At 51.6% G+C, this 26,876-nt stretch overlaps 14 protein-coding genes and 1 non-coding gene across 15 annotated transcripts; 6 read left to right on the top strand and 9 right to left on the bottom strand.

The window, feature by feature from the left end:
• Positions 1-123: 123 nt before the first annotated feature.
• Positions 124-1,000, bottom strand: BKA58DRAFT_91703 (uncharacterized protein). The gene is made up of 2 exons (XM_046176186.1): positions 690-1,000; positions 124-642 (listed from the first exon to the last, which is right to left on the bottom strand). The coding sequence occupies exons 1-2, from the start codon at positions 848-850 to the stop codon at positions 267-269; spliced, it is 537 nt and encodes a 178-aa protein (XP_046029077.1). The 5' UTR covers positions 851-1,000; the 3' UTR covers positions 124-266.
• Positions 1,001-1,982: 982 nt separating this feature from the next.
• On the bottom strand, positions 1,983-2,067 carry BKA58DRAFT_t18. Its single transcript has one exon. It is a non-coding gene; the product is annotated as a tRNA-Val (tRNA).
• Positions 2,068-3,183: 1,116 nt separating this feature from the next.
• BKA58DRAFT_91600 (uncharacterized protein) lies at positions 3,184-3,687 on the top strand. Its single transcript, XM_046176185.1, has one exon. It carries the CDS (start codon positions 3,350-3,352, stop codon positions 3,626-3,628), a length of 279 nt encoding a protein of 92 aa, XP_046029076.1. The 5' UTR covers positions 3,184-3,349; the 3' UTR covers positions 3,629-3,687.
• A 59-nt stretch (positions 3,688-3,746) lies between these two features.
• On the bottom strand, positions 3,747-5,113 carry BKA58DRAFT_309006 (uncharacterized protein; the record flags this gene model as incomplete). The annotated part of the gene is made up of 2 exons (XM_046167220.1): positions 3,747-4,651; positions 4,699-5,113. 2 exons carry the CDS (start codon positions 5,111-5,113, stop codon positions 3,747-3,749), a joined length of 1,320 nt encoding a protein of 439 aa, XP_046029075.1.
• A 1,314-nt stretch (positions 5,114-6,427) lies between these two features.
• Positions 6,428-8,053, top strand: BKA58DRAFT_91570 (uncharacterized protein). The gene is made up of 2 exons (XM_046176184.1): positions 6,428-6,627; positions 6,684-8,053. The coding sequence occupies exons 1-2, from the start codon at positions 6,591-6,593 to the stop codon at positions 7,979-7,981; spliced, it is 1,335 nt and encodes a 444-aa protein (XP_046029074.1). The 5' UTR covers positions 6,428-6,590; the 3' UTR covers positions 7,982-8,053.
• Positions 8,054-8,156: 103 nt separating this feature from the next.
• Positions 8,157-9,751, bottom strand: BKA58DRAFT_408828 (major facilitator superfamily domain-containing protein; the record flags this gene model as incomplete). Its single annotated transcript, XM_046172116.1, has 2 exons — positions 8,157-9,488; positions 9,539-9,751. 2 exons carry the CDS (start codon positions 9,749-9,751, stop codon positions 8,157-8,159), a joined length of 1,545 nt encoding a protein of 514 aa, XP_046029073.1.
• Positions 9,752-10,267: 516 nt separating this feature from the next.
• BKA58DRAFT_376791 (alpha-mannosidase IC) lies at positions 10,268-12,834 on the bottom strand. Its single transcript, XM_046169551.1, has 2 exons — positions 10,752-12,834; positions 10,268-10,694 (listed from the first exon to the last, which is right to left on the bottom strand). The coding sequence occupies exons 1-2, from the start codon at positions 12,474-12,476 to the stop codon at positions 10,572-10,574; spliced, it is 1,848 nt and encodes a 615-aa protein (XP_046029072.1). The 5' UTR covers positions 12,477-12,834; the 3' UTR covers positions 10,268-10,571.
• BKA58DRAFT_376787 (uncharacterized protein) lies at positions 12,818-14,153 on the top strand. Its single transcript, XM_046169550.1, has 3 exons — positions 12,818-13,295; positions 13,361-13,570; positions 13,620-14,153. Exons 1-3 carry the CDS (start codon positions 13,037-13,039, stop codon positions 14,090-14,092), a joined length of 942 nt encoding a protein of 313 aa, XP_046029071.1. The 5' UTR covers positions 12,818-13,036; the 3' UTR covers positions 14,093-14,153.
• A 1,942-nt stretch (positions 14,154-16,095) lies between these two features.
• BKA58DRAFT_452256 (uncharacterized protein) lies at positions 16,096-17,111 on the top strand. Its single transcript, XM_046174417.1, has one exon. It carries the CDS (start codon positions 16,270-16,272, stop codon positions 17,014-17,016), a length of 747 nt encoding a protein of 248 aa, XP_046029070.1. The 5' UTR covers positions 16,096-16,269; the 3' UTR covers positions 17,017-17,111.
• On the bottom strand, positions 17,112-17,886 carry BKA58DRAFT_91549 (uncharacterized protein). The gene is made up of 2 exons (XM_046176183.1): positions 17,711-17,886; positions 17,112-17,603 (listed from the first exon to the last, which is right to left on the bottom strand). Exons 1-2 carry the CDS (start codon positions 17,865-17,867, stop codon positions 17,323-17,325), a joined length of 438 nt encoding a protein of 145 aa, XP_046029069.1. The 5' UTR covers positions 17,868-17,886; the 3' UTR covers positions 17,112-17,322.
• A 763-nt stretch (positions 17,887-18,649) lies between these two features.
• BKA58DRAFT_435946 (Pre-mRNA-splicing factor Cwf15/Cwc15) lies at positions 18,650-19,462 on the bottom strand (the record flags this gene model as incomplete). The annotated part of the gene is made up of 3 exons (XM_046173382.1): positions 18,650-18,667; positions 18,719-19,016; positions 19,068-19,462. The coding sequence occupies 3 exons, from the start codon at positions 19,460-19,462 to the stop codon at positions 18,650-18,652; spliced, it is 711 nt and encodes a 236-aa protein (XP_046029068.1).
• Positions 19,463-19,649: 187 nt separating this feature from the next.
• On the top strand, positions 19,650-21,042 carry BKA58DRAFT_91536 (exoribonuclease). Its single transcript, XM_046176182.1, has 3 exons — positions 19,650-19,857; positions 19,905-20,024; positions 20,079-21,042. The coding sequence occupies exons 1-3, from the start codon at positions 19,694-19,696 to the stop codon at positions 20,668-20,670; spliced, it is 876 nt and encodes a 291-aa protein (XP_046029067.1). The 5' UTR covers positions 19,650-19,693; the 3' UTR covers positions 20,671-21,042.
• Positions 21,043-21,148: 106 nt separating this feature from the next.
• BKA58DRAFT_376782 (uncharacterized protein) lies at positions 21,149-22,715 on the top strand. Its single transcript, XM_046169549.1, has 3 exons — positions 21,149-21,597; positions 21,652-21,767; positions 21,824-22,715. Exons 1-3 carry the CDS (start codon positions 21,462-21,464, stop codon positions 22,394-22,396), a joined length of 825 nt encoding a protein of 274 aa, XP_046029066.1. The 5' UTR covers positions 21,149-21,461; the 3' UTR covers positions 22,397-22,715.
• Positions 22,590-23,654, bottom strand: BKA58DRAFT_465942 (uncharacterized protein; the record flags this gene model as incomplete). The annotated part of the gene is made up of 1 exon (XM_046174985.1): positions 22,590-23,654. The coding sequence occupies one exon, from the start codon at positions 23,652-23,654 to the stop codon at positions 22,590-22,592; it is 1,065 nt and encodes a 354-aa protein (XP_046029065.1).
• A 69-nt stretch (positions 23,655-23,723) lies between these two features.
• BKA58DRAFT_376780 (uncharacterized protein) lies at positions 23,724-26,171 on the bottom strand. The gene has a single exon (XM_046169548.1). The coding sequence runs from the start codon at positions 25,964-25,966 to the stop codon at positions 23,852-23,854; it is 2,115 nt and encodes a 704-aa protein (XP_046029064.1). The 5' UTR covers positions 25,967-26,171; the 3' UTR covers positions 23,724-23,851.
• Between the last annotated feature and the right edge of the window lie 705 nt (positions 26,172-26,876).

The following is a 26,876-nucleotide window of genomic DNA, read 5'->3' as shown; positions in this document are numbered from 1 at the left end:
GATCGTAGCCCACTGTTGGGGTCTGTTACGAGTTGCTAAAACGCTAAATGCTGAGACCAATATGAAATGCATGTTCCTCTGTCACTTCTCGAGGTACACGAGCCAGACATCCTGGCTTGATGTCGGTGTCTGCTCGTGGCCTGGCGGTGTGGCTCTCGCGGCGTTCAGCACGCGGATTCATCCTTCTCTTCTTTGTAGTGCGTGTGCGCTCTAAGACGCGAAGCTGGGGATCTGCTCTTCGGGCTCTTCACCCTCTCTTGCTCCATTCACTGCACCTCGTACAGTTCCATGGCCCTCTGAAGGTCCTCAAGGCTAGCCTTATCGCCATAAGCCTCTTCCAAGATCCTGTTCCTGTCCTTCTGGGTGGTCATCTTGGCCTCGAGTCCAGCAATCGCCCGCTCCATGTCCTCCAAGCTCGAGCGCTCGCCGTAGGAATCCATGAGCATCTGGTTCTTTTGTTCTTGGGTGAGCTCAAGCGCAGAGTGTACTTTGCGGTTGGCCTCGTTAAGTGCATTGGTAACGCCAAAGCCTATGTTGGCATTAGCATCACCGAGCGTAAGGGGTCGGCGAGGCTGTGATGATGATGCGGCCTTGGGAAGGTAGATCATACCAATGGCTACCGCCGCCATGGTCGGGAGATACCTGCTCTTGTTAGTGTTGATAGCCATACCATGGAGGAAGAAACGTACCATCGTGCAACCCTTCCGAGCCTTGGGACGACACTCGCACCAGGGGTGGATGTCATCTGTGCTGCTGCGGCATCTTCCATGGAGATGGCACCACGGGCACGTGTTGAGGTGGTGAAGAGTCTCTGGCGAACCAGGGTAGATGTGCGGAGGAGGAAAGACATGTTGATGGTTGTGTGGTAGTGGCGAAAGTAGTGCCGAGTATGGTGATGGTTCCTCGAGATGGTAGATTTGGTATGGGTTATATGCTGTTGCTGGGTGTGTGGTTGTGTTTGACCTTGGTAGGAGTTGATGGCCAAGACGTGTGAAAGTATCGGCCGCGGTTTGACTTCGGTAGTGTGGTGTTTGATTGATGGCTTGGTACGTGTAATGTGTTCCGGTGAGACGTTCCAAGCGCGGCGTATGCGGACTGTATATACGACAGCCTCGTGCGGGGAAATGCAGGTCACAAGTAGGCTGTGCACTCAGGTCTCTCCACCACACCCATATATCATACCACGAATCACAGCACTTGACATCACCGGGCTCCGTGACGCAAATGGACTGATGAGCTTAGTCCGATGCATTCTCGCGTCGCGTCCCCAGACCGAAAGGCCGCTGACGTACCAGGTCGCTGGGTGGTCATCTTCAAAGGGTTTCCCGGCCGCGCATGTATCGCGGCTTCTCCTGGCGTGCCGCCTGTAAAGGGTTCGGCTGGTGAAACGGCTGCCACCGAGATCCAATCGGACGCTGAGACGACGGGACTGGGCCATGTGGGGTTAGTGGTGTGCTGATCGTGGTTAGATGACAGTCTTTCGATTGTGGGGTGAGTACGCGCATCGCGTGGCTGGCCGAGGTTCCCGCGACGCTGATGTCAACGTGCAGCTTCGCAACCTGTTCGTGCGGAGTGACCACAGCGTCAACACCACCAGCTTCTTCCACACCAGTATCGTCATTAATGCCCACAACGTTTTATTGAAAGAAGATTATCGCATTCTAGACCATGACCGCATTGCAGCCGTCCATGACTCTGCAACGTCTCGACCCTCAACAATGAGCACACGCCCCACTCCACTCCTAAGAAATTCCGGCTGGTAATTTGACTTTGCGATGCAAGCACTGTTGCGTTGGCATCGCAATACACGAAGCTGATTTACTTACGCAGAAATGTCATGCCGCAGGATTTGCATTGGCCAAAACATAGACCCTTAGCTTCGAGAAGTCACGTGTAGGATGCTAACCAAACAACCTTGGAAGACTCCATCACAAGCTACCACGACAACAAAGCTTCATGTACGTGACAACCAGCAAAAACAATACTACAATCGAGGGTCGAACTCGAGACCCTTCGCGTCGCACAATCTGTGTGAGGCGAATGTCATAACCACTAGACCATTGCAGCTTCTGCCTCTGTTTGGCTATCTATGAACTCAGAAAGCCAAAATAATGTAGCAGCGACAGGTTCAAGATGGCTAAAGCTCGAAGCGCTCAGTTCGAAGCTATGAAGTGTATGAGCCGGGGAAGTGACGGACGGGCAGTGCCATATGTCCAAACGACATGGCGACTTGGCTTGGAGGCTCACCGGTTCTGGTCACACTGCCCACGACGAAGCACGCACGACTGACAGCTGGCCGAATGTAGCAAGCTCACACCACGTATATCACTTCTGGTCTTCCTCACGAATCTGTTCGCGCCACCCCCCATCCTCTTGACAAGATAACCCAAGATGTCCATAATCCCAGCCTACATGGTTATCCGCACCACAAATCAGAGTGAGGACCTGATTCCGCCTGTTCGGGTTCGGTCTCAGCGATTCCAATACCTACAAGAGCGCGACTTCTTTGCCAATCAAAACATCAACTGGCACTGCGTGACGAACCCTTTCTTCATTGGAGATAGTAGCATGACTATGATCACGGCCGAAATAGCCCGTGACGTCGAGACAACAGTCAGGATAGTCAGTAAACCAACATTACAGAGCATGGCGGCCGAGCAGGATCTGCGCGAGCAGATAGCAGCAGGTGTGCAGACGTTCATGTCGCGTGGTAATCTGACTTTAGACTTCGTAGCTGGTATCTGGGCTAATAGTATAGCTGTTATTCGTTATGGTTCAGGATTCCAGAGTCAGTACATCAGATACCAAATCTGTGATGTGAACGCACACACCTCATGAGGCCATGCAGGTAGACGTTAAAAGAAATTCGGCATAGATAGCATCAATGGAGCATCACGCACTCAAGTATTTCATCCATTTGCGTATAGATATCATTTCCAAATATTCAAATCGGCACCTGACGCTATACTAAGGGAACGATATATGATCAAGCTGATTGGTAGTGTCGCACGGGCCTGACTAACTTACTCTTTGGCAAACACTTGGCCTATAGGTCAACTCCCCCCTCGTGGATTGAACTATCAAAATCTTCAACATGGCACCCAAAGGCCCCTACGAGGTAGATGAAAGTACTACGTGATCGTCCGCTACGTAACGCCAAAAGACATCCCCAGCTAAACCAAACGTTCACGTCGGCTTCTCTCTCTACCCCACAAGCTCCAAAGGCGACGTGGAGACTTACGATCATCTATCAACCCAGGAACGACCAGGCTTTACGTATGTAAGAGCCAAGACTCCTCGTCGAGACGATGCTGGAAACTTTTTCGCACTAATAGCCGGGATTTCCACTATGCCACAAGAAGAAGTTGCTATTCACTATTCGGTTGCTGCAGGAAGCGACGCTAGTGAACAACGGGAACGTAGACATGAGGTTTTTAAAGAAGATTTAATACGGGTAATCGAGAGTTATCTTCCGGCAGGTGAGGAAGCGGAATTCGTTACTTTGGAGGGCGAGGTGAGATTCGAGCAAAGGGATGGGCGACATGTATGGTTTGGAGTTCTCGAGGTGGATGTGAAGTACTCTAGTCTCGTTGGTGATACGAGGCCGGCGCCTGGAAGTGGAAGATAGGTATGGAAGTTATTGGAGCCATTGCTAATTCAAGATGCGCCTCACAACGGAGATCTATGACATGGGTACCATCTCTCTTCTTGCGACACGCCGGATTCACATTTCATCCAGCACCTGCTTACTCTAACTTTTCGTTTTCTTCCCTAATAGCCTGTCCGTAATCTCCTGCGTTCGGCGTTCTCACGATAGTGTGGGTGTGGTACTTCGCTGGCTCCTTGTTCGTCAGAAAAACACCGGAGTGGTGGTCGAATTCGACTAAAATGACCGGGCTCTGGATACGGAAGTAGAATGCATCATCTTCGCCAAATCCTCCAATCCAGCAGAAGTAGGTCTCGCTTAAGTGTTGTTTGATCTGATCGAGCTTATGTTGGCGCGCTTTCGTGGGATGATACAGCAGAAACTCTTCACATATGGCGAGGATGAGTTCTTGTTGTGACGAGTCGAGAGAAGAGATCAGAACGCCCTCGTAAGGTACAATGCGGTTGTCGCGGAAGGCACCGCATCGGTGGCGCTGGTCGTCTGGGCCCCATGTGTCGGTAATGAGCTCATCTCGCTTAGTCTCGTCATTGTTGGAGTTGCCGTAGACTTGCTTCATGCCTTCATCTCTCATGTTCTTGAAGATTTGTGCCTTTTGTTGTTGCTCATGGCTGAGACTCTGCATCAACTTCCAACCCAGACTTCCTTCTTTGTGCAATATCTTGGTACCCTTCCATTCTCCGTCATCAATGATATTGGGCTCGGCACCTGTGAATGATGGACTCATGATGACCTGAGTTCCTTTGTAGAAACATGAAATGTCGAGATGATGCCCATAGAGAAGCCAGCCCCAAGGCGAAGAAGCGGAAGTAGAAGGCGTACCAAACAGCAGAAAGTTGTAAGAGTACTTATTCAAGATGTTGGGCAGCTTGACAACCTCTCCCAAGAAATGGTTTACCCGCATAGCCGCTATAGCTTTCTCGTAGCCTTCTGGGGAAAGAGATGCCTCTAACACTGCGAGTATTGACTGCGCAATACTCTCAGGAACTGCAGCAGTTAGCCTTAGCTCGTAGCTTTGGTAATTTGATCCTTACCTTCCTCAAGTCTGAGCCCAAATGGCCGCAGTAAGAATTCTGGGTTGCTCCATGCTCTCCACTCTCTGGCATTGATTGGGTACGAAACCTTTCCCTTCTGCTCGCTGTCCAGAGCTGCGAGTAGTTCCTCCGCCTTCTTGACCGGGCCATCAACATCGACACCTTCGTCTCGTGCTTGATATAGACCCTCCCTTACAGTGCCGTCATTCGTGATGCCTTTGTACGGCTCTTCCAATAACTTCTCCCAGACTTTAGTCAGATCGTACAGCCATGGTGGGGCGCGGTCGTCTTGCATTGACTGAACATATTCGTAGACGTTTTGCTTTGCGGCTGTCGTGAAGCGCGGGCTGCCGAGGTCTGGTAGATGAGCCCGAAAGCCGGCTGATGCTTGGTCGAATGAGCTTCGTCGTGCCATAATCGAGGGTCGCTGTGTTTAGGTCGGTGTACTCCTTTTTGTCCTGACGTTGCTGTCCGCGAATGTATGCTGGGCCAAAGGGAGAAGCCTTTTCCGTGTAGCTACTGTTCTAGATCCCCACTAAAGAGGTAGCAATCTCCAGGTGATTTATCTGGTCCCGAAAGCCACGCTGTCTCCAGACTGGCCCTTCGATCGTGTTCTGAAGATCAAAGAGAGTCTCGGGTGAACCCTTTTCCTCTACGTGAGCTGCGTGACACGTAATGATGAGGTGTTTATTTCCTTGATCACAGATCCAATGATGACACAGCTATCTTCCGTAATAGCTTCGACGAATGAGCTGTTATTGTTGTTGAAGTTACGAAAGATGAGAATTTCTGTCTCTTCGTGAGATGATTCGGGAAGTCACCCCACATCCTACCCTGAACTAGCGCGGGGTATACAGCCCCTCATCGCATATCGGTCTGAAGTCGACTTGCGGCTCGATGTAGAGTTTTCAGGTTCATATCGCGACGCGGTGGACGAATAGTGAAACATACACTTATTTCGTGCACTTCTGGTCCTTGGCTTTTCTACACTCACGTCCTTGCGGCGAGCGTTGTAGAGAACGCTCGCAGGAGACTGTCGACACAGCTCCAAATGGTCGACAAGGCCTATCGGGCATACGATTTACGGGTGAAGAGGTTGGCACGATATTGGCCATATCGCGAACTGCTGAAGCCATCGAATATGACGCTCGATTGATGTATCAAGAATTGCAGTATCAGTTCATGCCCTTGTAGTTATATTGTCGCGGAGCGGGAGCGACCTGGCGTCGGTACACATGGGCATCTTCAACATCTCCAAGCACAGCGCCTTGACCTTACCTCGAAATCGTGCAATCGCAACCGTCGCAATGGTAAGATGTAGGGACGGCTCACCCACACTCCGCGACTCCGCATTTGCCGGATCTCGCGCGTTCATTGATGGCGGTGGGGCGCTGGGATGGAAATACGCTAACCGTTGCCCCGCCACGGTGGGGTGTGCAGCCGGTAGCTGACAACAGCGAGCTCGCCTCAGGCGTGGCGTATTCGGGCCTACAGCTTCCCCGATATATGTTTATCGAAGAAGTGCTTACTGAATTGACCCAAATAAACTTCGGCTATTGCGACTGAGATTGACGTGTTGCGCTTTCCAAAGACCCGAAGCTGCTTCGGAAACCCTGGCAGAAGCGTCCCGGTTAAGGTATCTTCCGGTGGCTGAACATTACGCGCGGGAAGGAGCTCGGAACTTGTGGAGGGATTGGAACAAAAGCAAGAGACGGGGATATAGAAACGTCGGAGTAGCATCTTGAGAGCAGCCAGAAGATTGTCAGCTTGTCCTTGGCGAATTCAGCCCCAACAATAAGCAGCACACGCATTGCACCAACAACGATCCATTCTCTATCACATCAACAGACACTGCACTTGAAGTGGAGGGAACGAGGCGCAAAACACCCAGAATGGCAGAGAACACTAGGATAGCGATTGTTGGAGCAGGTAGACATCCCCAACATGAGATCCCCCATTCTATCATGATAGCTAACATACTCCAGGCATGGGTGGCCTAGCAGCAGCACTATCTCTCGCAAAAGCCGGTCACAAAAACATCACGATATACGAGAACGCAACAAATATGGGATTTGTAGGCGCCGGCATCCAACTTGCACCAAACATGGCTCGCATCCTCGACCAATTAGGCTGCTGGGGACCAATCCGCGACGAGGCGGTTCAATGCGCGAATACATCAATTCGGGAAGGCTCGACAGACAAGGAGCTGGGATATGTAGATCTGGGTTACGTGCGAGAGAAGTATGGATACCCACACATGGTCGGTCACCGAGCGAGTTTGGCAAACGGCCTATACGAGGGTTGCAAGAAGGAGAGCGGGATCACATTCAAGCTGGGTTGCAACATATCCGACGTACGCTTTGGTGCGAAGCCAAAGTTCACTATTAGACCATCTCAGGGAAACGGAGAGCCGCAAGAAGTCGAGTGCGATATTTTGCTTGGTGCGGATGGCGTGAAGAGCTCTACACGGGTCGCCATGCTCAAGGAACTCGGCCACACCGGCGCGGCTTGCGACTCAGGCCAAGCTGCATATCGCATCATGTTGACCCGAGACCAAATGGAGAACGACCCCGAGCTACTGAAATTAATCGAGTCCGACACAGTAACACGATGGATCGGAGAGAAGAAACACATCATCGCCTACCCGATCCACAATAAGCAAATCTATAACATCTCCACCGCACAGCCCGATATCAACTTTGCCGGAGCCCCAGATGCGCAATATACAACCAAAGGCAGCAAGAAGGCTATGTTGGACGTTTACGGCGACTTCTGTCCAATGATACATCGCATGTTGAACCTGGTGCCAGAAGGCGAGGTCGTGGAGTGGAAGTTGAGAGTTCACGATCCGTTGGTGACGTGGGTGCATGGTACGGCCGCCTTGGTCGGCGACGCTTGCCATCCAACGCTCCCGCACATGGCCCAAGGTGCTGCTCAGGCGATTGAAGACGGTGCTGTGCTGGGTGTCGTGCTTTCTCCTAAGCGTATCGCTGATGGGAAGCCGCAGACTATCGAGCACGCACTTCGTCTATATGAGAAGCTGAGGAAGCCGAGAGCGGAAGCACTCGTTGAGCTTGCGGCGCAGAACGGGAGAGACATGCATCTCGGCGCTGGCAAGGCGAAGGAGGAACGCGATAAGATCTTTGCGGCGCTGAAGTCTGGATCTGGAAAGGTGCCGGATAAGTGGGCGGATGCGGATATCCAGGCGCAAGTTTATGGCGTTGATGTCGTGGCTGAAGCGGAAGAGCTGTGTCAGAAGGAGGGATTGGAAGCGAAGTTGTAAGTTGAGTATGTATCATAGTGCTTTGGTATCGCATCAATCCAAAAGATCGACACTCAAGAGGTATTTTCTGGACGCGCGTGCATTGCATGATGTTCATGTTGTCATTAACGTGTCCATACGCTACTTTAAGACGCGAGTCTCTTTATTGGATCTGAACAGGTACCTTCATCTGGATCTACATTCTCTCCGACATATGTCCTCTCATCGAATGGCCCTTCCAATGAGTGAACATGATAGGTACCAGACTAACTCCTACGAGCAATGCTGCAACGATCCCAGCACTGTTCGCGATACCTACATTCTCGAACATGGGAGGAAACCAGAAAGGACCGAGGAAGCCCCAAATTTGCCTCACAAAGGTAACAAATACACCAATGCTACCAGCTTCGTCCGGATAGCAGTCTACCGCATATGTGATCAGAACAGTGGTAACGATCTGGTTACCCGCTGCACCTATGCCTGCACCAATGATGGGCGTTACATTCCAATGCAGATCGGGGGCTTGCTCGATGCGAACCAGGAAAACGACCTCACCACATATGGTGAGGAGAATGCCGAAGTAGCTTAGCCAAAGACGAAATTCTGGAGCAGGACGGAGGGGAGTCATCTTCTTTGCACGCCATCGCATCCAAAGGTCACTCGAGTGCCCACCGATCTGCTCACCAATAATTGTGCCAACGATGATACCCAGAAATTGTAGACCAATTTGTTGCGCGTTGAAATGGAACTTTTCGCCGAAGAGTTGCGGGATCTCGACGGTCGCGAGGACCGAAGCGAAGAGGAAGACCATTGCATATGCGCATGCAGGAATGATTACACATGGGTACTTGAATAGCCGAAGTGGTGAGATGAACTCCGAGGCGGTGATGGGTGTAGGATCGATACGGCGAAACTTGAGATACATCTCTTTGTAGGCCGCAAATCCAAACTGCGCGTGTTGTGCGTTGTTGTGTCGGATGAATCGCGTTTCTGGTCCGAAGAGCGTGTACAGGATGAGCTGGACGCCGTTGACGATTGCGAGGATCCAATATATCCAGCGATAACCGACGTTGTAGGTCACAAAGCCAAAGATGAGGGGTGCTAGAGGTATACCCAAGGTTATCATGACCGTCCAGATACCCATGAACTTCGCTCTTTCTCTCTTGAAGAAAGTCTCAACCACAACGGCACTGCCGATTGCGTTCGGGGGTGAGATGAAGAAGCTTTGGAGAGCTCTACAGGCAGCCATGGCAGCGTATGTTTGACTCTTCGCGCAGCCTACGTTGAAGACTAAACTGCCGATCAAAGATATGATGAAGATGGGTCGACGTCCGTATCGTGTGGAGAGTGGCCGCCAAAACAGCGGAGCGCCCCCAAGGATAGCGATTTGCAAAGACGTAAGATACGACGCCCTTTGGAGGCTGACACCTAGGTCTTCGGATATGTTCTCGTAGGCTGGAATGATCGCAGCAGCAGGAAACGCGCACATCATGGCGTGGAAGGCGACAAAGAGTAGGTTCATCACTTTCTAATCCCACTGTTAGCAGACGTCGAACTGATGAATGCGGAATGGCCTACCTTCCACTGAGGCCAGTTGTATGGATCGGCTGTACCCATGGTGGGTATGGGGTCCAGCTCAAGCGTGCCATGTCTTTCCAACAGGTACTGTCGGTGCTCCTCGGAAAGGTGAGATGCTTCATCTTTGTCGAGATAGGTGCCGTGAGTGGGTGCATGCTCTAGATCTTCACTAGTCATTGGCTTATCTGAGATGGCATCTTTGTCGTTCCCCATGATTGCGATGCAGTCCTGGTGATCTACCCCTAGGCGTAGGTTGCGAGATAAGTAGCAAGTGCGAGAAAGACCAGCAATCTCCAGTGCACGGGTTTGAGTGGCAACCCCATACTATGTACCTACCCGTCCTTCCCCATACCGATAACCGCGGAAGAAGACTTTCGCGGAGACCCCCAGTGGAGACCCCGGATGGTAGGATTATTGGCTGGACCCTAGCCCATCCAGTTTCAGACAGGGGTTGCGAACCATCGTCGTCACGCTGTCGTCGTCGCTAACTTTCGTCATCCTATCATTTAGCGAACGGAAACAGACTTCGGCAGCGGTACACCGAGGTTTACCGTCTTCGTCAAGTACCGACGAGCGGGCATCGTCGCGCTACAGTGGACCTTTGGTATGCATTAGGTATGGGTTGAGCACGACGGAGAGAGGTATCGGCATATGATGAGGAACAAGTGACCGGAAAGTTCAGGTTCGCAATGCGCAGGACACACAACGTATCCGCGCGTGTTGTGCGTGTCGAAAGTCAAGACTCGAAGCAACGCCATCCGTGCTCAAGCTTTTTGGGAAAGCTTGGTTGCCGGTGCCGGTCCCCGTCTTCCCTCTTCTGGAACCCGCCCGGTCAACACCGCCCAGCGCGCAACGCGACACTCTCGTCAACCATCAGCATTGTCGGCATAGAGCTACCTTGCGCAGCCATTCATGTGGCATTTTTGAGTCAAGCCAAAGTCCATTCATCGGATCTAATATGCAATACGCGTTCGCAATTCATTACCAACGCCACAGGAAACCGCCCCCACCCTGTACCGATCTGATCGAGACATTAACGGTAAGGTATCCGAAATGGATGCGCTTCAGTATTGAAAACGAAGTCGTCCAAGCTGACTTCATCGTGGTCGCTAAAAATGAGATAGAAATATTTGAGGGTTTCGGCTAACCAGAAGCTCTGCAGAGGTGAAAAGTCAGCGTCTGTCTCGCCAGCATTTTGATATCCAGGACTTGCCTCCATGCTGTCGCTCTTGGGCGGCGGGGTCGCCATAATGTCTTGGAGTGCAGCGTTACCAAACTCAGTCTTCGTATTCGTCTCAATGGCCTGGAACATATCCCACGCGATCTCTTGATACTTACTCTCACCCGTGAGCCGGAACATGTAGAAGATTGACTCGATCGCTTCTGGTCGGAGAATGTAACGACCATCATGGACTGCGCTGAACGGCTTTGCGCCTGGCGTGTAATCGCATTCTGACCCCGATGGGCAAGGTGTCATTGAAAAGACTTCAGGCATGATTCCGTTCGGTGCATTCTTATACGTCCACGCGCAACCATCAGAGATCTTACGTCCCACGTCAAGATGGGTCTGGTTGTCGAAGAGCCGCCCACCAAGCGCCAGCATACCTCCAGCATAGCATACCAGATGCTGCCCAGTATCGTCTCTCTGTCCATCTGGGCCATCATGCTTCGCGGTTGCGATCAAGACGTCGGCTTTGTCTTCTACCATGGGTCGAAACATGGTGTGCGTTATCGCTGTATCCATCGCGAAATCGTACATCTTGCGATACTGACCAGCCGGCTCGTTTCCATTGAGTAACTGATACATCTTTGGCAGATACTCAAACGCCGAGTCGGCCATGGCACCCAGCCCAAAGAAAGCGTCGAAAGTCAAATTGGGTGTCCTCATATCGACACTGATCGGCCACATTCCAGGAAGCTTCGTAGACCCTTGCTGCTCATCAAGCACGTCGGTAACCCTAGAGATGGCGTCGAAATACCGCATATCCCCGGTGATTTGCGAGAGACGAGTGAACTCCACACTAGCGGAAGCGGCTTCAGCTATGAGTACTGAGAGCGCTGGCAGCTGCTCTTCGCCATCTGCTGCCTTTCCTGGTTTCCATCTCGACACAGGCATCCGGTTGGGTGTATCGAAAGTCGCATAAGCCATGTCCGCTACTTCGAGAGCCTTGTTTAGAAGGCGGGCGTCGTGGCAACCAGAAACGTCGTAGGCGCCTATGAAGCCTCCCAGATAGCGTATAATAATCTCGAACATATTGATCTCATTCTCGCGATCATCGCTTGGTCTGAAGTCGATCTTCAGGGCTGCTTCGACGGCTTCGGCGAATTCCTCTTCCATCCCCATGATCCACAACGTGTCTAATGAGTCGACCAATGTAGCTCCCCAGCCACCAAATTGGGTATCTCGAGGCTGACCCGAAACAGGTGCGAGTTCGTCTTTCATCCATGCGCGTTCCCTGTAAGACTTCCAGCATCTTTGAAAGGTCTCCTTAACAGCCGCTCGTCGAAGAAAAATAGCTTCAGCATCTGACAACTTCGGGTGAGGAGATCTTTGCAAAGTGTTCCTAGACGAAGGCTTTTGTGAGGATAGCTGCGCATACTCATCGACTGGGTGTCGACTCGGGATTACTCTCCAGTTGAAGCGATCTCCAGTGTTTGGAGTTATCACTGGCATGGGTGGTCTTGTTGGACACGCATGTGAGCTCGGAGTGTGTTTGTGGTGGCCTGATGGGAAGATGGATGTCCTCGATGATGTGAACTGAGTCGAAAAAGAGGTGATTGTTGCAAGAAAAACGAAAGCAACTAGAAGCACTACACTCCATCTCCATTTTCTGAGAAACATGATTAATTTCTCATAGGTGCAGGTACGAGAACTTGACGCGAAACTCATGGATGGACGAAGAGGAGTTGAGCAGAAACTTGACGCGCGCTGTGCCATACCTTGCAGCTTACAGTGCTATTATAGTGCTCGGACTGTTTCGTGTTACGGCGCGTAAGACACCTTTCACCTGTGCCGCAAACTGTTTTAGGGGCAATATTACACCCCCAATCGCTTCCAACAACATCGGCGCTTTTAGTGAGTCCCCAATGTTGTTTCCTGACAACGATAACGCGAAATAAAACTGGTGTTATCAAGCGCCACACTATAATCTCCTGGTATTAACCAGCGTTGACGACTTGCGGTGTGCCACACGCTGCGCGTAACGCTCGGATTCCGACTTCTGCAAGATTGTGGCGTAGTTTAATCCTGATCGCAATAGGTGCGCTGATTGGTCAAGTTTACTATCACAACACACACACCATGCATACATCTTGCAATTCCAAAACTTGCAACTTCCCTCATATGCGCTACTAGCCCCTGATGCAGCTGCACTGTCTCTTCTCTTGGGTGTTCGGAGCCAACATACCCAGGTGATCACCATTGCGCCGAGAAGAAGCGTCTTTGCCAATCTATCACCTACTTGTACGAGACTTCGTGTGCTCATAACCTGCACGGATATGGCTCTTCATTTAGCCCTGTTTCTTTTGTACACTAGTCTCATCCTCAGAGCATCGTGTCAAACCATACAGGACAGCTGGACTGCACCTGCGACTCCAGACGGATCTACGAGCTTGCAAAGCGGTGCACCATTTACTATACGCTGGAAGTCTGAGCTTCAAGATGCATTCTGGACGTACTGTATTTCGTGTGATGTCAAGAAGCTTGATTTTTGGGTGACAAGCTTCATGGATGAGAGCTACAAGTTCAAGATCGCAGGTGAGTCAAGCTTTCCACCTCTAAGCGGTACCAGATCGCAGTGGCTAAGTCAAGGACCAATACAGGAAGTGTTGATCTAACCAGCACTACATCATTCCTGTGGGATGTCAATATACCTTCTTCCGCACTGATAGCGAACGATTACTGGGTGCTACGCTTCACACCCGTTGGCGCAGAAGATCCGTTCACGGAACAGATATCATCGGCGGGATTCTACATTAGCGGTCAGCCTGAACCATCTACTGTCGTTAATACCGTTACAGCTAAGCCGAGCAGTAAGTCATGAGTAGCTTCAAGCGAATTCTTAGCTAAGACTGGGTGTAGGCACTTCACGTTTCACGTTCGAGTCTTCGACCACTTCAAGCAACACAAGCGCAATCGCAACGCCATCTTCAGCAACAACAGACATGCCATCAGCTCAAGATCCAGACTCTTCGAGTAAAAGCTGGATAGCTGGCGCGGTCGTGGGGCCCATTGTTGGGATATCAATAGTTGGGGTGCTGTTATGGTTCATGTTCAAAAGGGAACGGAAGGATAACAGCACGGAACAAGCGGAAGCGGATGTTGGACAAGACAGATATGTTTACCATCCGGCAGATTCAACATACCAGGATGGAGAAGCAAAGTACGCTCAGACGGTTGTGCGTCCCGCACCGTCAACGCACGTCTCCGAAATGGCTGGTGACTGGCAACATCGAGCAGAGGACCAAAGCCAAAGCCTTGCAGAGATGCCCAGCAGTGCTTCGGATCGTAGCCCTGCAGAGCTTTGGCAAGGAAACTATCAGTCTAGACCTTAGTTTGTCTTCATTCCTGGCCCTATGTCATTTTCGAAATAGTTCCAGGATGCAGTAGTCCTACCTATAAATTTTATCAGTCGCAATGCCCTTGAATCTTCCCAGCACACCAAAGTAGCCCTGATCCTGGCGATCCACCAACGAGACCATATCCCCAAAGATAGAGGGCTCTACACATCAAAGCCCAAGAGACATGCATCTTGACGGCTTGGCTTTGGGTACACGAAATCCTACATGGTCTTGTATTTCGGCTGCCAAGCCGCCATGTCAATGTCAGCCATGCTGAACGACTTTCGCGCACACTTAGGAAGGAACGAAACTCGTCACTGCCTCAACAGTAAATTTCGTAACGCGGAAAGGGCTGGCCCGAACATAAGCTCAGTAAAGACGTCACCACTCGCAAGGAAATAAGGTACGATAACGGTAGTGCAGCCAAGCTTGAGGCCTCCAAGGCTCATAGTTCATGCAAGGCCACTTTGCTTTTCCGGAATAATTGGGCGCAGGGCTCTGCTTCGCTTCCGGTGTCATGGGTCCGGCGAGAGCGATGTAGAGAATCATCCCGAGGTCCAGAACATCACCTGGGCAGGCTTCATAGTGGTGAAGAGTGAGGTCCGCTTAGGTTTGCTATTTCTTGCGCTAAACCGTCGACCATGTCACGCAGCGGAAAACGGTAGTGCATACACTAAACGTGCGGGGAAGGAATTCGAGAGATGTGTGGCGTAAAGTCCGAGAGGGGAAGGATAGGGAGTGAGCGAGGGGAATGTCTCGCCGCTCGAGGTAGACGGCCAAGACATGGAAATGAGAAGAGTTGGTACGCTATCGACCCGACCCTTCTTTAGGCCCGCGTGCCACGCCTGTCATGTTTGGTTAGACTACTACGCTTTTCACAGCCGCAAAGCAGTGACAAATTCCTCGATTTACGTTTTCTTGATACTGTCGCAAATCCGCCAGATGATGCACGGATACAGCCGCAAGACCAAACCCTTCGCCACGGTTGGAGACGAAATTTCCGCATCAAAAAGCAATCACGGAGTGGTGACCTGCAATTGTTGCCAAGATCTTAAAGCTTCAGCCATGTCTGCCCCGTGGAGCTGTCTTGCTCTATTTGTGCCTCGAGTTTTGTCATGATTCAAGAGAACGCAGGGCACAAAAAGCAGTATACCGACACTTGGATGTAGCCGAGAACTCATAGTCAGAGGGGTAGAATCAGCTATAGATCGGCGTCTACATCTCTAGAAGTCTAAACGGACGGAGCCACTGGAGATATCTTCGGCACTGCATCGTCAGTGGCTCAATATGCGCGTTCTAAGCGCGATAACACATGATCCTAGAGCTGCAAGACTCATCTTACGCGAGTATCTCCAGTCTCATGTACCTAGATACCATGGTACCTTTCCCTAAGTACCTTTTCCTTTTGCTCGGAGCATGCGATCTACTTGTGGCGTGAACATGCATCCGCAGGCCAGGAAAGTAACATTATCTACCCGGATTAGACGTAGAATCAAGATTAAGCGCCGGAGAATAACCAAAAAGAGCAAGTGCACGTGATTGTAGCAACTATCGTAGCCGAAAGTGGGTGTTGCCACAGAAGGTCCTGATGGAAGTGGCTGAGAAGGACAGCGGGTTTACCGTTATGCTTCCGCCGATCTTGACAGACCTGGACTAGTTCTTTCCGAAGCAGGGCTACTGAGTATAGACAGGTCTTGGAAAATCAGGTATCAGGACTCTAGACCGTCACACCACGGCTCGCTTCGAATTGTGGCGTACTCTCTTATCACCGAAGCCTCTATCATCGTGCGATAAACAGACTGATGTCTTGGAACGAGGCTTACGCTTGAGACTCGCCATGACCTCAACCGTCGTTAGTACGACTTTTCCAAGGCTCTGTACGTTCTATTGAGGGGTTTCTTGCATCCAGGCGAGCTGGAGTGAGGTAGGCCATGCCTGGTCTAGCCTGGGCAGACATCGAAGGAACAAGCGACGAGAGGAGGAGACAGAGAGTTGGAGTGATCACTTCACTTCAGTACGCTGAAATGTCTATATAAGACCCGTCATCCTTCCTCCCTAACTATCATCATCAGAACAACGCAAACATCCTCACTATCAACTACTGAGCACTTTTCTCCTCATCATCCTATCATCCCTTACAACTCAATCTTTCTCTTCATTCCAACTCCAAGATGAAGCCTTCCACCATCCTTTCCGTCTTCACTGTGGTTGCCACTGTTTCGGCAGTGCCTACTATGGAACTTGAACCGAGAGCAGCTCCAACATGCCCTGCTGGAAGCTTCAAGCAGATCTGCTTGCCCGCCGGATTGTTCAACATCATCAACACGCTTCTCGGCAATATCCTCGGCACGGTTCAGATTCTGGGCACCCCCTGTGGCGGCACAATGAAGTGCTGCTCTACTACCTCTGGAATCGGCTCCAAGACCAAGGTCAGCGGACTCAAATGTGTCGCTCCTACTACACCCACCACTCCAACCATTCCACCCGTGGTGTCTGCACTTCCACCTGTCATCCCACCCGTGGTTTCTGCTATCCCACCCGTGGTGTCTGCCATTCCACCAGTCGTCTCCGGTGTGCTTTCTGTCGTCCCACCCGTGGCTTCAGTCATTCCACCTGTAGTCTCGAACGTGGTTTCCGTCGTAGCGCCTGTGGTCTCGAACGTAGCTTCCGTCGTAGCACCTGTGGTTTCCAACGTGGTTTCCGTCGTAGCACCTGTGGTTTCCAACGTGGCTTCCGTCGTAGCACCTGTGGTTTCCAACGTGGTCTCTGTCGTTGTACCAGTGGCAACACCCATCCTTGAGCCAGTACTCTCTGTCGTCGTACCAGCAGCAACGCCCATCCTCCAACCAGTACTCTCCGTCGTTCTGCCAGCGGCGACACCTATCATTACGCCCATCATTCCGGGCATTGGCCTCTAGTTTCTGTGTCGGAAGATATCGAGGTCCACAAAGGCAGATAAGAAATTGCAAGATACGATATTTGTACCGCTTTGGAATTCTACTACTCTCCTTTCAGGTTTATCATGGATTCGGTTCAGGGGGGTTTGCTTTGGTCAGCGATGTCTACACTCCTTTTGTTTCACTCATGTACTTGGAATAGTAATATAGTATGAATAAAGAAGCGATTAGCGATCAAACAAAACCTTGGAAGCTTCTGTTCCGGTGCATGAAGGCTCGAAGCTTCGCTCGGAAGCATCCGCAGTTGCAATACGTTACCAAGTCAATTCACTCAACCACCCTCCCAAACCCCTCCTTCTCCCTCATTCCTCTCCCCTTCGCCTCCACCTTATCATTTTTGACCAACCCACCCACCTTCTCCACCACTTTCCCTAAGAGAGAATCCGGCTCCGGTCCGCTCATCTCCCCCGTCTTATTCCCATACCCCGCGCCGCCCGTCGACCCGCTGCCCATGGCTGTCCCGTGCGAGTACGGCGCTGTGTCTGAGTGGCTGCCAAAGCGAAATTCAGAAGTGTCAGTGTCGGGGGTGGATGAGGAGCGTTTGTTTCCTGAAGAGGTGTTAGGGAAAGATATGTGTTAGGGATGTCAGGCGTGTGCGTGGGAGAGCGTTTGCATAGGAAACGATGGGAAGAAGGAAGGGGGAGGGCGAAATTACCGAATCCTGCGCCGCCTGTTATACCCGAACCGTGTTTTTCGTGGGGGTTGTGGTACGGGGTGTGAGAGTCTACGAGACCGAGACGCGTGGTGCTGTGTTGGTCTTGGAGGTCTTCTGCGGTGTAGTCTGGTGCTGTGCGGTTTCCATAGCCTGCCATGGTTGCTTGTAGTTATGGGGTAGGGTTTTGGGTATTTGAAGAAAGCGGGTATAGACAGTAGATAGTGGATAGTAGGTAGTGTTGTATTACCACAGATACGCGGGTATTGATCGTTGACTATATATCGTTCATGCATCCTTCCTTTACTATCTGCCGTGTGCTGACCCTAGCACAACCGGGACGTGTTAAGAAGTCAAAAAGCCTTATGAGGTCACCTTGCTGGGGGAGGCGTAGATCATGCGATCAGAAGCTCTATAAGAGGGTGGAAGACCCGGCCAAGGTGTGATTGGTATCCCTTGTAGTACGCTAAGTTCCGCTCATGTGGGTCGGAGGAGATAGTGGCTAAACTAGATCCTACGTGCAGCTGTCGATGCTATGCAAGTTTGCGATACCGGGGTCGCTTTTGATAGATCCTTGGATACATTTGGATCGAACGAGCCGGCGGCCTCAACTTCACGATGGTTCCTTTTTCACGCCTTGAATGCGTGATCGGGACTTGTAGGTCGGCACTCATTGGATCGATTCGTTGTAAAGATTGAGGCCAGAGATAAAGCTGACATCCGGAAATGGTGGTCGTCGCTGCTGATCCAAGATAGCGATAAGAGTCCCGCTAGGTGCTGTTCCGTCACTGGCTACTCCGTGTCCGCCAAGATCTGGGGTATCCCACACTCCCTAAAGCCCATCTGAAAGATCCAGAACCTGTACGCCAAGGTGTCTAACGCCAGCAGTGCAATGCAGAACAATCGAGAATCGGAAAGGACGAATAGCTGATGGTAATGACCTCATCGGATATATTTGGACTGTCGCGTGGTGTTAGAAGGTCACTTGAGGCTCAATCAGGGGGCACATACCATGAATTTCTTGTGGAAGTCGGACCGCAACATGTCGTTGATGAACTCCTTCTTCTTGTTCCTGTCTTCGGTACCTCGTGCTTGGTTCTTGAACACGACATCGTCGTCCCATCGCCGCTTCATGGTGAAGTCTTTCGCGTTGAGCAAGGGGTTACCGCGGGCGACATCGATTTCGCGTTGTTGATCCTCTTCTGCGGCGCGTTCTGCCTCCTCTTTGGCCTTGGCTGCGGCGCGCTCCTTCTTGATCTTCTCCAGCTCGCGCATGAGGGCCGCGGTTTCATCCTCTTCGTCTTCGTCGCTGGAACGTCGTTAGTCAACAGATTGAGTAACAACACGTCTTCGCACTTACTCGTCGTCGCTGCTCTCACTCTCACTACTGCTGTCGTCCGCATCCACGTCTCTGAACTTCTCCAAGACTTCTATGCGCCGCCGTTTTTGAGCTGCTTCATCTTCTTCCCCCTCTTCAGCCGCCGGTACAGCATCGATCTGACGTTTATGCGCATTGCCAGATTCTGCTGCTGCCTCCGGCTCGACGTAGGTGCCGTTCTTCTTCGCGATGTGACGCGCCTCAGCCTCCAAGAGTTCGGCGCGGAGATCGCGCTGTATGTCGGCATCGCCGCCCTGCCCGGGTTGCCTATGTTTGAGTGTTGTGTGCGCTGGGAGGAGTCGCTGGTGGTAGGCGGGTCCGCGCTGGGCTTCTTTGCCGCGCGCGGGATCGAACGTCGGTCTATGGGCGGTCGTCATTGTGTAGTTCTGTTATTTTCCGATCGTATCGCTGGTTGGCGCAGGTTTCGGAAGTCTTGCGCGTGGTTGAGGTGGTGAGTAGGTGATGTGTAGAAGAAAGCGTGCACAGAAGCTTGAACTGCAAATCGCGCTAAGGACCGGCGGTCACAATTCCCCGCCGCCGCATTTTCTATGGCTGCTACAACAACTACCATTCCACCAAGACAACCTCACACATTTAAGACGGTCAAGATGCCTCGAGAAGCTGAGATATCGCTCAATGAGCGCGAGTTTATCAAGCAAGCGCTGCAGGAACAGATACGGATCGACCGACGCGCATTCGACGCCTTCCGCCCACTCGAGCTCACCTTTGGAGAAGAGTATGGCGTCGCAGACGTCCAATTAGGCAAGACAAGGTATATAATGTACCGGGAGATAGCATGCGCAAGCTAACACTTCTCAGAGTCATTGCGCGCATATCAGTAGACGTGACGACACCATTACCCGAGCGCAAGTTCGACGGTATTTTCCAAATAGTCACGGAATTCTCTCCAATGGCTTCTCCAGCCTTTGAAGTTGGTCGGTATGTTCTTTTGAATACCTACCAAACCTCCAGTGTACCTGACTGAAAATCTAGTCCCACGGACGCTGAAGTCATTCTCTCGCGCATCCTCGAGAAAGCCATCCGTCGCTCCAACGCTCTCGACACTGAATCGCTTTGCATCATCGCTGGCTTGAAGTGCTTCGCTCTCCGCGCCGACGTACACATCATCGACCATGACGGCGGACTGATCGATGCATCATGCATAGCCGTTATGGCTGCGCTACAACACTTCCGAAGACCAGACGTACAGGTAGAAGGCGAGAAGGCGACCATCCTCAGCGTACGCGAGCGCGAACCAATACCGTTGTCGATCCTACACCAGCCGCTCTGTGTTACCTTCTCATACTTTGAGGGAGAGATATTTTTGGTGGACGCAAACTTGGCTGAAGAGCAAGTGAGGCAGGGAGAAGTGATTCTCACAATGAACAAACACGGCGAGTTATGTCAGATTGCCAAGTACGGAGGAGCAACAATAAACCCGCTGGCTCTGCTGAATTGCACGAACGTTGCTTTGCAGAAGGTCAAGGAGATGAACGCATTCATCCAGAAGAGGCTTGACGAAGACGCCAAAGAGAGGGATGCTGGGGGGCTGATGGCAGAGCTGAGCGCTGAGAATGCCAGGTGAGACCTCGCACGAAGCAAAATTACCTTATGAAAGACTACAAGTCTGGCCGACCAGTCTGCGATGCTTCCAAATACTCGCATATCGGGCGCCGCTCAAGTTCGTCCGAGCATTCCATCCATTAGGAAAGTTTCTAGAACAGGACGCACCGTGAGCCCACAGATGTGGGTCGGTGGCCGGCGGCCCCTGGGAACACTACCGGGAACACCGAAGACCAAATCGCAAGATGCGAATTTACAAGTAGCATGCAAATGTTGCTACGGATAGAGAGTTCATGTTAGAACAATGACATATGTACAGCCATGGAAACCAGGTCGTCCTTAACTATAGATATTTCATTCTATCTCGACCTGCAATCGCGAAATATGCTCCCATCTTCAAACTCAAAGTTCTAGACTTTTGGAGTTCACAAAGCGGTGACGTAGCTGACAAAGCCCGACCGCGTCGCGCGACGCCTCGGCTAATGCGTCTTCACGCGACACACCAACACCTTATTCGAATGACATCTCTCCACATGCGCTGTCCGCTCATTACGAGCGGACAAATGTTACCTTTTATGCCGACTAAGACTTTCGCAATGATATATAGCTACGACCCCACATCATGGCTGCTTCATCGCAGTTTCAAAATCGCTTCACTCCAATCTTGAACATTGCGTCATCAAGGGTCTCGCCGCATTACGTCTTCTATCTTAGATACCAAGCATCCGGCGCATCCTTACAACAACTCTTCTTCCTACACTGATTCTCTTTACTCGAACTCACTACACCTCACAACACCTCACATAGCCCAGTATGTCGTCGAAACTCGTGCCGTCCGACCCCGCTAGCGTCATGGTGATTCGCGACGTTGTTCCGCGCGTAATCACCACTCTATCAGTGCCCTTCTGGAGGTTCGGTCGCGTAAAGATTGGCGGAAGAGGAACGATTGGTATTACTATGCCCGATCAAAAGCTCACAAGTGCCTGCTAATGCGTAAGAACAGTGCGCCTCGAATCCGGTTCTCTCGCCGTCTTCTCTCCCGTCGCATTGACCGAGGATGTCAAGCAGAAAGTGTCCGAGATGGGCGAGGTGAAATACATCGCCGCTTTAGACGCAGAGGTACGTATCACGCCTACAAGACTACCTGGAACCGTCGCTAACACTATACGCAACAGCACCACATCTTCCTCGGCCCCTGGCACAAAGAATACCCCAACGCGCAAGTCATGGGCCCCGACGTCCTGCCCGAAAAGCGCGCAAAGCAGAACGACGAAAAAGTCCCATTCTCCATCCTCTTCAGCGCTTCCAAACCCGTCGAGTCCATCTCGCCCGAATTCGACGCAGAGTTCGATTGGGAATACGTCCCCTCGCACATCAACAAGGAGCTCGTTTTCCATCACCGCCCCACCCGTAGTCTCATCATGGCTGATCTCATGTTCAACCTGCCTGCTACCGAGCAGTTCAGCAAAACGGGAGTCGACCCGAACAGCGGCATCTTGACCAAAATCTTTGTGGCACTGCAGAGTACAAAGGGCGATGCGAAGTGGCAGCAGCGTACTATCTGGTATGGAACTAGTGCGAGTGATAGGAAGGGCTTCTCGGCTAGTGTGGAGAGGATTAATAAGTGGGGTTTCAACAGGATTATCCCTTGCCATGGCGATGTCATGGAGGGGGATGGTAAGGGTATCTTTGAGAAGGTCATGAGGTGGCATTTGGATGCTGCGGCGCAGGGAAAGAAGAGTACTTGAGTGTTGACAGAGATGGTGGGGGCGTTTGAGGTGGTGCAAAAGTGAGGTGTGTAAACGGAGAAAAGCGCGGAGTTGAGGCGGGTGGACGATGATACCAGTGGATGAGGGGTTGCTCTCTCTTTATATGTACTAATCAACATAATTATGTCCTTCGTCCTTGCCAGCAAGAACGCTTCATAAATGATCGTATCGCTTACTTCCTCCCCACCCAATCCGCCATCTCAATATCCTCCGCAAAATTCCGCTTCCTCACATCTCTCCCGTCATACCCACCATTCATCTTCTCCTTCTGACCAGTCCAAATAGACGCAATACCAGCCAATGTATAAGGATTCTTATTGAATCGCGCCGCCGGTGCCGGCTGAGCCGTATATTGGTATGCACCCGCCGTATCTCCAGGCTGCTCGAAGAGAATATCCTCACTATACCCCGGATACCCATACGGCGAAGTTTCCGGCTCCCGCTGCTCGTGCGGGTGATGATCATGTAGATGCGGATGCGGTAGATGCAGCTGCGGAATATGAACATTCAGATGCATAACATGATCCACGACCCCCATAACCGCCTCTCTAACCCCATTCGCCTCCCCATCCTTCCCCTTCCCCTCCTTCGCCTTATCCGGATCCTCATACCCCCTCCCCCCCTTCTTCCTCACAAAACCCTTGCTAAACCTCCCGTACCTCACCGCTTTTGACGTATAGTACGCAACGCCCAGGCCTACGCCTAGTAACCCCATGATAGGCGCACAAGTCATGAGTAGCCAGGATACATGTAGTAGCAGATCGTTGAGCCAAAGTTTCTTCTTCGATGTCTTGTAGTCTGTGTTTGACAGGTGTGTGACGAACCAGGGGATGTGGTAGACGAGAGACTTTTCGAGGAGGGCGAGGGTGAGCGTGGTTTGTATTGTGAGGAGGGAGAGGCATGCTACACGGGACCAGTGGGTTACGAGGGGGTTGTTGATTGGGAGGCTCTTGAAGGCTGTCCATTGTCTTGTGTAGGGTGCGAAGGCGCGGTCGTGGAGGTCGGGAGGTGGGTCTGGTTTTAGCTCTTCCTCTTCTTCGTCCGCTTGTCGATTTTGTCGCCTTTCCTTCTCTTGGTCTGCGTTCTTTGGCTCCTCTTTTTCTTTCTTGGTGAAGTAGAGGAGGCTTATTGGGGCACGCCATAGGATGAAGAATGGGAGGACGATGGCGAAGAGGACAAGACTGATGAGTATCTGTACGGTGATGGTGAGTGCGTTGATCAGCCGGTCATGCTGCATGATGGTAAGCGATCGTATAAGGAGATAGTTGCTAGAGTTCTGCACATGTTGGCCACATTGTAAGACGTAGGAATATCTCAGCATGTAGCACGGCCGCGTGAAGGCTATGTGTGACAAAGCTGGAAAGGAATGTTGTGGGAGAAAGGTGGTGAAGCAGAGGGCGATCTTCACAGTGCAAAATCGTGTGATATGCCCCATCAATACGTTATTCTATACTCTGGTGGTATATATTCCAGTCCTAGCCCTTCAAAGACCTTCTTCTCAGCCTCTTCGGGCGTACCCTCGACTCCATCGGGTCCTTCCAGCATTATAGCTTCGCCGGTTCTTCGACTTCGAGTCCCGCTGCTGTCGAACTTCCAGCCTTTGATGGCTTTCGCATACCGCCTCAGATCACGCTGAAATGTCGTGCCACCGCTCCAGCCCAGGACTGCGCAACCAACTGACCGCCAAGGCGCAATGATGATGTCAACTCGGCGGTGGATAGCAGGGTTCTTCGCTCTCGGATTCTCTGCAAGATCCTCCTCACGAGTAGGCCATGCTGGATCTTGCCACACAACAAGTGCTTTGTCAAGCGTATCAAAGCCCGCGCCAGCCCCCTTCGCAGATCGAAGAGGCAGCGCATGTTGACCGCGATTAGTGTTCTTCAAGCTCATCGTAAGAGTGTGAGTAATCCACTCGGATTCCTCCAATGACTCGACAATCTCTCGAACCAAGCCTGCTGTACTCTCCAGCTTCGGGTGCGACACGATCATATCCACGTCACCAGATTCTGTCTTGCCACGTCTGTATCCGCCTACAATCGTGACAGTAATGCGTTCGTCGCGAAGCTTCACAGCGTGTTCTCGAACCACAGCGGCAATTTGCTCAACTTCAGGACGCGGAATCGAGACTAAGAACTCGTCATAGTACTTGACACCAATTTGCTGCACTCTGTCCAGATCGTTCCAGCCAAACTCGATGATATCATCCAATTCAGTCCAGTGGTTGTTGTAGTAAAAGTGTCGTGCGGTCTTGGCTCCAACCCCCCAGATATTATAGAAGGAACGCAGGACCTTCATTGATTCGTCGGCCTCAAAATCTTCGACCGCTTGAATCCTGCCGGTGTTCTTCCATTCTACAAAGAGAACTTCCGTTTTCTCCTCACAACCAGGTAGTTGAACGATCTCGCGGGGGTGACTAAGTCTGTACGGATACGCAGCGATAGAGGCGATGATGGTTGAATAAGCACGAACGCCTATATCGTCGTTGATTAAGGTTCGAGCAGTTCTTATCTTCTTGAGCTGGTCGAGGAAGTCTTCATTGGGTCCATTGCCAGGTGTGAAGCGCTGACATGAATATTTGACGCCCTTCTTCACCCATTCTGGTGCTGCGGGGACATCACTATCCTCACCTTCATACTCACTTGTCGTTTGCTGCAGTAAATGTGCAGCTTGTGAAGCATGCGAGTGACCGACAGGTTGGGAAGAGCGGGCAAAAGCTTTTCCATCGAAGCGATTAGAAGCGTGGTTCCCAAATCTTTGCGGTTGATAGATACTTTTCTTCGTGGTCGTGCTAATGTCTAATTTTGCGCGGTTTAAGATGTCTTGCACCGGATGTGGTCGTGTTGCCAAGAGTGTTTGAGACGCCGGCGCTACTTTTGTGTGCGCGCCGAAAATGTCTCTGATAGACTTTTTAGCCGATGATTTGGGTCTTTCAATAACCTTGCCTTTGTACACCAAATCGTCTCCCAGTGGAAGTAGGTGACCTGCAGTGACACAAGCTTCAACCCAGTCGAACTTGACAACCCAGATGATATCGTCACTTGACGGACTCTCAAAGAGTAGTGCAGTCTGTGAGCCATTGTCGGATCTCGAAGGGGATGACAGAGGAACGTGGTGCTGCTCAGTCTCAGAGCCGTTGCCAGCCTCATCTTCAGTGGTAGACTCTCCTTCATCCGCGGGGAATCGACCTGACGCTCTACCAACTTTTCGCCTCTTGTTGGAATGATCCTGTGCCTTCACAGTACTAGCTGGCCGTTTAGGGGCGACAATCTCCTGAACAACCAGCCTTCTCGACCTCAATTCGAACTCGGCCCTTCTCTTGGTACCCACCTTCCCGATGAACAATTTCGCCCTGGAGACATCGGTAGTAAGCGGTGCGTCGTACTGGCGCAACGTTTCCTTTAGCAGCTTCACTTCCTCGTCCTTCAGATGCGCAGTGAAGATTGCAATTGGCGGGAGTCTGCTGAGGTCCAGGGCCTGTGCGGATATCGTGGATGTTGGTGATAGCGATCCTGGGCGCATTGTCTGGGAAGAGTGTTCATGATCGTCCATATCGGGTAATTTTATGCTGAACCGATGCCTCCAAGCAAGGGTGGTCAAGACGTGTCCAAGAGACGCGTTCCGTGCCTTCGGCTGTCTAGTCGATATGTCCAGCTGATCATTGTCTGAAATTCCAAGATAATAGCGATGTCTAGGTAATTGTCCAAGTGAGTATAGAGTCTTCCCAACGTCGCGCGACGGTGATGACGTCTGCGTGATGTGGAGGCTGGGAGTGTTTGCTTTGTTTGCTTCCGATCGCTCTTGGACGTCCGTGCGTCTGATAGCGCCACGCTAGTCTTAGCGCCCGCCTTTTGACGCGCAATCCATCTGCTACATTCGTTTCATCATGTCCAGCCCAACGTCTTCCAGGCTAAATCTCCGGAATCCTCCAGTTCAACCGCCCGGCGTGCCTGTATCAGACTTGACATCCGCAGACAACTTGGCATGACGGTGGCATCCCAGAAATCATGCAAGTCGAAACAGCGTGCCTAGCCGCAAAGCCGGCGATCGAAACACACTGATCTAGATCTAGAAGTTGGGGAAACATCAGCCGAGTAGACAAGGCTACAGGCTGAGGGCGCTGATGCACGCCTGGCTCCCCTCAACGGGTCTCTGGCTCCTTCCGACTACATCGGGCAGGTCCTTCAGGCGCACTGGGCCCCAGCGTCTCGAAGTCATGCAATGGTTCGATGAACCCGCACCAGCGTGTTCAATGCGGTCACAACTGCGCCAACACCACGGGCTAAAGATTGCGCGAACATCCCCTCCCTGCCGTTGATCGTTTCTCTTGGTGCGCGGACCGCTGTTTCGGAATAATTGACAGGGAGACGTAACCTCTGACAGCCAATTCACCTACCGGTTGGTGGATATATAGTGAGCTTGTTTGGATAAGCTGCGGGTGATGATGCACTTTCGACGAACC

Source organism: Alternaria rosae, assembly GCF_020736505.1.
Source record: "Alternaria rosae strain MPI-PUGE-AT-0040 chromosome Unknown BKA58scaffold_2, whole genome shotgun sequence".
Classification (NCBI taxonomy): Eukaryota; Fungi; Ascomycota; class Dothideomycetes; order Pleosporales; family Pleosporaceae; genus Alternaria; species Alternaria rosae.
The sequence above is the reverse complement of the archived record's forward strand: the minus strand, read 5'-3'. Positions and strand labels throughout refer to the sequence as shown.

Coding starts and splice junctions, on each gene's coding strand:
- BKA58DRAFT_91703 (XM_046176186.1), bottom strand. CDS start 850: ATGTCTTTCCTCCTCCGCACATCTACCCTGGTTCGCCAGAGACTCTTC. Junction 643..689: donor CTCGGAAGGGTTGCACGATG/GTACGTTTCTTC, acceptor TAACAAGAGCAG/GTATCTCCCGACCATGGCGG.
- BKA58DRAFT_91600 (XM_046176185.1), top strand. CDS start 3,350: ATGCCACAAGAAGAAGTTGCTATTCACTATTCGGTTGCTGCAGGAAGC.
- BKA58DRAFT_91570 (XM_046176184.1), top strand. CDS start 6,591: ATGGCAGAGAACACTAGGATAGCGATTGTTGGAGCAG. Junction 6,628..6,683: donor GATAGCGATTGTTGGAGCAG/GTAGACATCCCC, acceptor AACATACTCCAG/GCATGGGTGGCCTAGCAGCA.
- BKA58DRAFT_376791 (XM_046169551.1), bottom strand. CDS start 12,476: ATGGCACAGCGCGCGTCAAGTTTCTGCTCAACTCCTCTTCGTCCATCC. Junction 10,695..10,751: donor CCAAGAGCGACAGCATGGAG/GCAAGTCCTGGA, acceptor TCACCTCTGCAG/AGCTTCTGGTTAGCCGAAAC.
- BKA58DRAFT_376787 (XM_046169550.1), top strand. CDS start 13,037: ATGGCTCTTCATTTAGCCCTGTTTCTTTTGTACACTAGTCTCATCCTC. Junction 13,296..13,360: donor CTACAAGTTCAAGATCGCAG/GTGAGTCAAGCT, acceptor GGACCAATACAG/GAAGTGTTGATCTAACCAGC. Junction 13,571..13,619: donor CGTTACAGCTAAGCCGAGCA/GTAAGTCATGAG, acceptor GACTGGGTGTAG/GCACTTCACGTTTCACGTTC.
- BKA58DRAFT_452256 (XM_046174417.1), top strand. CDS start 16,270: ATGAAGCCTTCCACCATCCTTTCCGTCTTCACTGTGGTTGCCACTGTT.
- BKA58DRAFT_91549 (XM_046176183.1), bottom strand. CDS start 17,867: ATGGCAGGCTATGGAAACCGCACAGCACCAGACTACACCGCAGAAGAC. Junction 17,604..17,710: donor AACAGGCGGCGCAGGATTCG/GTAATTTCGCCC, acceptor ACACCTCTTCAG/GAAACAAACGCTCCTCATCC.
- BKA58DRAFT_91536 (XM_046176182.1), top strand. CDS start 19,694: ATGCCTCGAGAAGCTGAGATATCGCTCAATGAGCGCGAGTTTATCAAG. Junction 19,858..19,904: donor GTCCAATTAGGCAAGACAAG/GTATATAATGTA, acceptor AACACTTCTCAG/AGTCATTGCGCGCATATCAG. Junction 20,025..20,078: donor CCAGCCTTTGAAGTTGGTCG/GTATGTTCTTTT, acceptor CTGAAAATCTAG/TCCCACGGACGCTGAAGTCA.
- BKA58DRAFT_376782 (XM_046169549.1), top strand. CDS start 21,462: ATGTCGTCGAAACTCGTGCCGTCCGACCCCGCTAGCGTCATGGTGATT. Junction 21,598..21,651: donor TGGCGGAAGAGGAACGATTG/GTATTACTATGC, acceptor GCGTAAGAACAG/TGCGCCTCGAATCCGGTTCT. Junction 21,768..21,823: donor TCGCCGCTTTAGACGCAGAG/GTACGTATCACG, acceptor TATACGCAACAG/CACCACATCTTCCTCGGCCC.
- BKA58DRAFT_376780 (XM_046169548.1), bottom strand. CDS start 25,966: ATGGACGATCATGAACACTCTTCCCAGACAATGCGCCCAGGATCGCTA.